At 44.7% G+C, this 8094-nt stretch overlaps 1 protein-coding gene across 1 annotated transcript; it reads left to right on the top strand.

Moving 5' to 3' along the window:
* The first annotated feature begins 342 nt into the window (after positions 1-342).
* Positions 343-2956, top strand: LOC108919505 (uncharacterized). The gene is made up of 2 exons (XM_018727495.2): positions 343-382; positions 867-2956. The coding sequence occupies exon 2, from the start codon at positions 1511-1513 to the stop codon at positions 2195-2197; it is 687 nt and encodes a 228-aa protein (XP_018583011.1). The 5' UTR covers positions 343-382; positions 867-1510; the 3' UTR covers positions 2198-2956.
* The last annotated feature ends 5138 nt before the right edge of the window (positions 2957-8094 follow it).

The raw sequence follows: 8094 nt of genomic DNA, 5'->3' as shown, positions 1-8094 counted from the left end.
CCTCAACAAATCTTATACAGTAACAATGACAGTACAAAAGCGATTCACTCCATCATCCTACTAACACGATGCAAACAGAGTATCTTAATTTTCATTTATATGCAGTACAAGACCTACTGAGTACATGTTATTGATAACTATATAATGTATATATAACTGTATATTAAAACAGCTATGCATGGGTGTAATATGTATCAACATATCATTGCAGAGATGTGTCTATGTGCATATTCTTTGTAGCTCAGTTTTCATCTAATTATGATCCCTCAAAGCAGACACACACACACACACACACACACACACACACGAGCTGACGCCATTGCTTCTCTTTCCAATAATTATGGAGGAATTCCGGCGCCGCTGTCCCAGGTGCTGAAGTACGGTGAGTTTACCGTCCCCTACACTTGAAAAGCAAGTGTTTTATACTAACGCGTAAAGCTGCACATCAAAAATTATGGGAAATATTGTTTTTCATGGCTGTGTCGTAATGAAAGGGAACAGTTTAAAGGAATATGTGCTACGTCCTATTCGTTCAGCAGGGTCTTACCAACTTGTCGGGTATTGTGGGGGTCCAAAAATTTTTAGCAATCGCACTAAAGGGAGTTGGACAGAAACACTGACGGACACGTTAAGCTTGACTCAGCGTTTTGGACTGACAAGTCCACACTACCCCCTCCCCTTTGTTGGGTGTATGATTGACGCAGAGGACAAGATCACTTAATTTTTCTGAAGCAATGCACAAATGCGCGAAAATGTCTTCAACAAAGTGTGCTTTTCCAAGCGTAAAGAATCTTAAGCCGATGTCCTCACACAGCTAGACGGGTTCAATGTTGATTAACACAACGCCGATGTCCCATGCTCTGCAGCCACTGGACAGATCAAGAAGGCACAGCAGTACTGGACAGTCTCGAGCGCCAAACGGGACGCGCATCGCCGCACAAAAGCGCTCCCGCGGTTTACGAGCGGGACCTTCGGGCGATTCGGGGCCCGAAATTGTGATCTGGAAGGAGGCTGAGCTGTACCAGAGAAGGCTGCCGTCCCTTTAAGAGCCCTGGTCCGCCTCCTCGTTCCGCGCAGCTGAGAAGCGTCCCCACTCGGCAGAGCAGACAGACAGGCACTGGTGCTCTGGTGTCCCTCACCGTCTCACTCGCTGCATCACTGTGATCGCTCATCGGATGCTGTAGCTCCAGGCAGCTGTGCCCCTTCTGTCCATGGAGCGTTCGCTGGAATCATAAACGACGGCTGTCGGGATCCGAGGGCCAGAGCAGAGGTGACATTTCTGCGCTTCCTTTTTGCGCACAAATGGAGGTGCTGCGATGGATCTGAGAGACGGGCTGCGGCGCTCCCCATGGTCAGCTGAATGAGAGAGAAGATCCATTTCTCAGCACAGCAGACACCGGGCTAGACGTATATCTGCCGATTTACTGCCGCTTTTCTCCTGGACTGTGGATCAGCAAAATCCTCCAAGACGGACGGGGTGGTGGAGCATCGAGGGAAGAACCGGGGCAACATGAGGGAACGGGACTTCATGCCCAACATGGAGAGGGGCAAACCCGCCACATACACCGGGGACAAGAAGGCGAAGATGGCCGCGAAGACCAACAAAAAGTGGGTGAGACTGGCAACCGTGTTCGCTTACGTGCTGTCCGTGTCCCTCGCTGCCATCATCCTGGCCATTTACTACAGCTTAATATGGAAGCCCACGTCCGCGTCCTCGGCGCCTGGAGAAGCCAGCGTGGAGGGGGTCACGGCCACGGCAAACATCTCCAGCAACATCTCCATCATCGACACCAATGTCACAGACACTAACGCCACGTTCACGGACCTGCTGATGCTGAACGCCACCGACTCGGACGTCGCATCTCCAAAGGTGTCTCACTGGGCTGCGAGAAGCATGAGCTCCACCATGAACTCCGATCCCCCTGGACAGTACGCATCGGACGGCCGCTCAGCGACGAGGAACGCCAGGTCGGTGATCCCGATGTCCCAAAGTGGCGCTGATGAAAAGGATTTGATGAAAGAACAGAGCTCCTCACCCTCACGCTACAAGAGAGACGCGTCCTTGTCCGAAACGTCCAGTGGACTACAGCCCGATCATCTCACAGCATCTGGTGTGGATGCTGCATCAGCTGCCAGCACTGATGACAAAAGGCAGCAGAGGGGTTCTAGGGACCATACCCCGAAGGTATGGCAGTGAGTGAGGAACCGGGAGGACGTGACACGTTCACGGCACCTGGGGTCCTCTCCGTGGAGGACGTGGATCCCGAGGACATGGATGCTTCGCTGGGATGTGCGCAGATCTTTCATAACGCGAAGACGACGTGTGTGCAGCAGCCAGACTGTGATCCCATATACATGCTTTTCAAAGGTGACCCTGACTTTGACAAGCCACTGCATTTTTCTTTTAAGTTATGCCTTAAACTCTATGTAATATTTGTTAGGGACATGTGACATGATGAAGGTCGTTATGAAAATTCTGACGGCGGATTAGATCTTATTACTATTCATAAACTAGCAGTATATGTATGTACATAAATAAACATATTAGCCTACAACAAGAAGAAGCATAGGATTCAGAGCATGTAAATAATAATATGTAATCTGAAACAGCGTTTCAATGGAGACTGAGCCATGGCCTCTAATGAGTTATATACGTGACGGAAAGGCTTTATTATTGCGGTTCAGCAGCATTTTCATTTATACTAATAAATGAGGATTCCTGGCCTAGACAAGCTCAGGTATGTGCATAGACCCCTGTAAATGTCCTGTATTTGGTGTACATAGACAACGTCCATGCCGCCGCCAATAGAACTTTTAGCGAAATTAGATACTTTTTATGAAAATCATGTACAAAGGGTATGTATAAATATATATAAATATAATATATATATCACATAGCAATTAAACGTCGTTATCAAAATGCGTTGTTGTTCGGGTTCTGAAGAAAAACATTGAATTCACACGCAAAGTTGCTTTAATATATAGACTTTATAATAGAAATCATTTTATTATTAAACACTTTTTATTTTGAACGATCATTCTGAGACCTTTCTTTCATTCGCCGCGTTTTCTTTGTGTATAATGTGACTGTGCCAGAATTTTGCCAGTTTTTTTTGGACACGAAACAATGGTGACAGACGGAATGATAATCTTGGAAGATGATCCTGGATGTTTTTGTCGCCGTAGTTTCGCGGATGCGACCCCGCATATTAGATGGTGCGTTTATTGCTATATATTTTTTTTTTTTTTTTTTTAACGTTATATCAAAATTTTGCTCGTTTCTCCAAGATCAAAGCGCACATGATGGCGGGGTCTCCGAGCTTCTCTTTTATTCAAAGAAAAGGGCTCTCGTGTTGTCTCGACTGGACCCTGGCATATCTCAAGGACAAAATTGGACAAAATTAAAGAATTAAAGCAGGATTAAACCTAATTACTGAGGTTATTACACTGCATCACAAAAGCTTGGTGCTCTGTGTGTTCAGCCACTAACAAGCACATTTGGTGTCTATCAAATTCAGTTTCACTTTAATAGCAGCACTTTGATTTGAAAATATAGTCTGACCTCAGGTCTTGGACATACGTGTAGTTTTATTTGCTTAATCATGTTCACTGTAAGTCAGTGTTAACCATCGACACAAATATGTTATTCAAGATGCACAAAAACACACTATTCCCATGTGTTACACTGCAATTTATTTATTTATTTTTCCTGGATAATCGCACGAAGAAAATGAGCAGGTGCCGCTTGATACGACTTTCATCTGGGCCAGATTATATAACAATAACGATAAGGCCGCACATGGAATAATCCCCGTGTCGGTACCACCACCCTGAGGAAATCCAGCGATGGAGGTTGTGTGTCTACCGCGATGAGGACGTTTGCAGTTATTTCCCAACGAGAGGACCGCAGATACACCATAGCAGCTACTCCGAGAGCTCTCTCTTCCCTCATTCTGAGTCACTTTATGCTCTGCTGAACCTGAGGAAAAAAACACTGCAGTTCTTGCTACTCTTTTTCTGGAACAGCATGCGAAGGTTGTCTATTGATTGAAAACTAGTTAAACAAAGAAGGGAGGGAGGCGTTACACAATACCGTTCAGCCCTACGCTACTTTCAGCCTACTTTTAGACACATTTTTCATAGGATTCGGGAGAACAAGAGGTGCGCATTAATGATGAAAGCACCCAAACACAACACTTAAGCATCAAGGATGTGTTCATCCTCTTGTTTTGTTTTTTAATTCGCCTTAGTATCAACTAACAGAAACCAATACTTGACATTATTCTCTTAATGGATGTGTAGGTGTGCATGTTGTGCATCTTAGAGACGGAATGAAGAAGTAGATGAAACATATACTAGCATGTAAAGTCAGATATTTAGTCTGCACCAACATAACTAGAATAACATAACTAGGATGCTTTAATTGATGGATAAATAGCACTTTGAGTGCAGGGCTCCAGTTGGGCCTGTGATTACCAGTTTGTAACTCTAATTGTGGGCTCTTGGACTACTGGCATTTTTCACAGAGCACTGGGAATTCCTAATGTCTATAGTACGTACTTGTAATTTTCCTTTATGAGCAAGCTCACCATTATTACAGTAGTTCAGACTCTGGCTGGGCAGGCTGTAAAATGGGGTATTTGCAGAGCACTTGTTTTCCCTCCTAGGGGGGTGTCTGACATCACCGATTGCTGTAAACACTACCCTTTCGCTTCAGCAACTCCGCTCAACACGTTGGCGACACCTGAGCACTCACAGGGCGCAACATGGGTTTGGGCCATGTGAAAAGTGAGACAGGAAAGGAAAGCCCACCCAGGTCCATCACACCCTTATGAAAGCAGCGTCGCCGGTTCTCAGCCCAGTGCTTCTTACCTCTGAGGAAGCTGAAAACACTGTGAGGACAGTATGACGGCGTACCCGGTGTGACGTGATCATGATCGTGGACCAGTCAAAGGGTGGGTCATCATGGCAGGTAAAAGTTTATATCTTAGAGTCTCAGGCCCTGTGACTTTTATGGGTAAGACCAAGATTCCAGCACCAACTTTTGTGCAAAAGCAAATTTACCAAACAGCACAAGGAGACCAGTCCTTGGATATATGTGTGTGTGTGTGTGTGTGTGTGTGTGTGTGTGTGTGTAAATCGTTAACGCAAAGCTGAGAAAAAAGAGAAAAGGAACTCAAGCTAACTCGTAATAGGTCTCTTGGTTCACGTTAGGAAAGAATGGTGGGTTTACATTATTTAACAAGAAATGGAAACGCAGACCTTTTTCTCACTGTTTCACCAACAAGGGACAGAGATCAAAATGGCAATGCTGCCAGGCATACTGCTTTTATGCAAGTGTGCGCTGCTTCAGGAAGGAAGGAAGGTAGCTGGAGAAGACTGGGTCATGCTTGCTTTGGTTGCAGCCCGGTAATATATTCCTGAAACTCAACCTTGCCTTTCTTAGCCAGAAAAGCTGACAGAGGCAGGTCTCCCGTGTTATTTAATTAAATTAGACCGGAGCAAAAAGCCTTAACAAGCGTCGCTACCAGTTACTGCTCTAACCATCATGGAAGTCATCTTGGTGTGTTCATCAGGTTTTGCTGTATGCAGAATGAAAAATTCAGAGCTGTTCTCCACTTTTACAAAATGCTGCAGTGTACTTCTCTTCAGGCTATATATCAAAAACCCTGGTCTTGGTTTCAGAGAGGCCATTTTTCAAAAAGGAAAAATTTTCAGCCAAAAGGACACTCCACCAGAGTAATGATGTAGTACAATATGATGAAGTACAATATCCGCAGACATTCAAGAATTACCAAAAGAGGCATTTTACAGGTAGATATCCATATGTTGGAGTACTAACATATGAAACATGAGACCCAAGCCTCACAAAGGCTGCCTGTTGTCAACATGCTGAGATCTGAGCTTCTACAAACAGGCCCAGGTCAATAAAAGCCCCCGCAGCTTAGCGGACGTGTTTGTGCTGCTCCTTGCTGGGTGTGGTGGGGGAAGGGCAGGTTCGGCACGGCAATGGACAGAAAGTCTCGGGAGATCCAAGGAGATCTGGATTGGTTTCCCTCACCCTGGAGTTTTTGGGGATGGGGGGCGCATGCTGATTGACTGGATGTTCTTCAGGTGTATGCAGGTGGCATTCAGTGAGGTTAGGGTTAGCTCACCCTACACACTGCAGGCAGTAGGAGTTCACATTCAAATTTCTACTTGTTGCCAGGTAAAAACTGTTTAAAGCCAGGGCATAACTAATCTACTGGACTTGTCCTGTCATCTTGAACATGAAACAAAGCGTTACCAGGAACACTGAGAAACTGTGCGAATTTGTGTGCCACATGCATAGTGAGGATTTGTCGTGACAAGATATCTAAGGGTATGATGTCATTAAAATGAATTTCTCCAAAATGTTATTCATCAATTTTTTTAAAATAAAAACCATGGAAAACTGGATCATCAAATGGTGCTAGCAGATGCATAAAACTGCAGGTTTAAAGAGGTGTTAAGACTGCCTGCAGTAAAACTAAATTATTTTGAGAGGGTTACGTTTCGAAGTGACCTGAGATCAGTAACTCTCTTTCAGAACTTAACTCAGCAAACAAGAACAAAAAGGCTTTTGGAGACAATTCTGCTCTTCCAACCCATTTTGAGCTTTAGGAGATTGTCACTGGAAAAGTATAAGCAGCTTTTACATCGAAGAGGCATGAAACAAACACACACATCTCTTGGGAAAGTCCCAGAGGACCTGCACTTGCAGTATCATGTTCCAGTTATGCTGTGACAAGTGTGCTACCAAAAGTGAAATGTAGCTGTTTTATGATGGCATGGTAAAACAAGCATGAGCCAGGTTCTATATTACTGTGGAATTAAAGTTACCAGATATTGTGATGTGATATTATACTATTGAAGATGCTGATAAATTAACCCAGAATGTGAAGATTCATTGAAGCACTGGTGACATGAATCTGCTCGCCCAGCCCACAGCAGCAAGAGCCCACCAAAAAAGAGCTGCTCTCCAAAAGCATGCTCATCCGTTATGGTGCTTGAAGAAAATCAGGCACTACCTCCTTATGACCTTTTCGGTCCTTGTGCCAAATACGATTTTAGTCGGGACACCGACAGACAGGAGAGAGTTGGAGATGGGTCGGTGTTAGGTTGCTGGAAACAGTGGCAGACATGAAAGCTTGTGGGGTTTGTCCCAAATTTTTGATTGACAAGTTAATGTGCAGTACAGTGTATAGTATAGTATAGTGTAGTATAGCATATGTTCAACCTAATACTTCTGTGTAAAAATTTTGTTTTTACAAAACTGTACAATCATTTCTGACAACAGGTTCTGGCCCCTGTTTTCTCACCTTTGAGTTTCTCCTTTCCAGCCAAATTTGTGCAGCAACGTGCTGAGAAGGATGAAAGGATGTATTATGTGACTTCTGTGAAGCTCTGCTCAAAATAGTAGTAAGTAAGCAATTGCAAAGCTTACAGCCAGTGCCCCCCCTGAGAGAAAAAAGGATGAACAGTGGGTGGAAACCTGCGTGTGCATTTCTGGGCGGAGCTCACCCTTGGATGCCCTACCAAAGTGTCCACGGACAATGTATGATGGGTATGACTCTGAGATCGCAGCGTCCTGCTGGCAATGGCAGCGGGGAGAGCTGATCTGCAGAGAGGCTGCAGGGAAAAGGTGATTAAAAGCGCATCGCTGCTACAGAGACGTCAGGGGAGGGGTTTCTGCCGCATCCCTCCCAAAGCGAGGCCGCTTCAAATTAATCAGAACGAACTCCCACATGGAGCCAGCTTAATTAACACCCACCCCGCTATGGTCTCACCTGCTTGAACAAAACATCCTCTGTGCTATGGTCTTCTCAGCAGACACCCATCACGGCCTGCGAAAATTGTATTAAGATGATAAACAATACAAACGCTGGCCTGTTTGACCGTGCCAACACAATTTCGCTGAAATATGTGAAATACATTAAAGTATTTGAAAGGTAATCATGTTATATTTGGAAAATTTTTTTGTAAACTGTAACAAAGCAATCAACTGCTATCACCTCAATTAATAAATGATGAGACCTGAAACATACATCAACATGGAAATGAAGTAAAAGCACT

The sequence above is a fragment of the Scleropages formosus genome, chromosome 15 (genome assembly GCF_900964775.1).
Source record: "Scleropages formosus chromosome 15, fSclFor1.1, whole genome shotgun sequence".
Lineage (NCBI taxonomy): Eukaryota > Metazoa > Chordata > Actinopteri > Osteoglossiformes > Osteoglossidae > Scleropages > Scleropages formosus.
Note: the sequence above shows the minus strand (reverse complement) of the source record. Positions and strands in the feature narration are given on the sequence as shown.

Bases quoted from the DNA above. Each gene is read 5' to 3' on its own strand.
- LOC108919505 (XM_018727495.2), top strand. From the start codon at position 1,511: ATGAGGGAACGGGACTTCATGCCCAACATGGAGAGGGGCAAACCCGCC.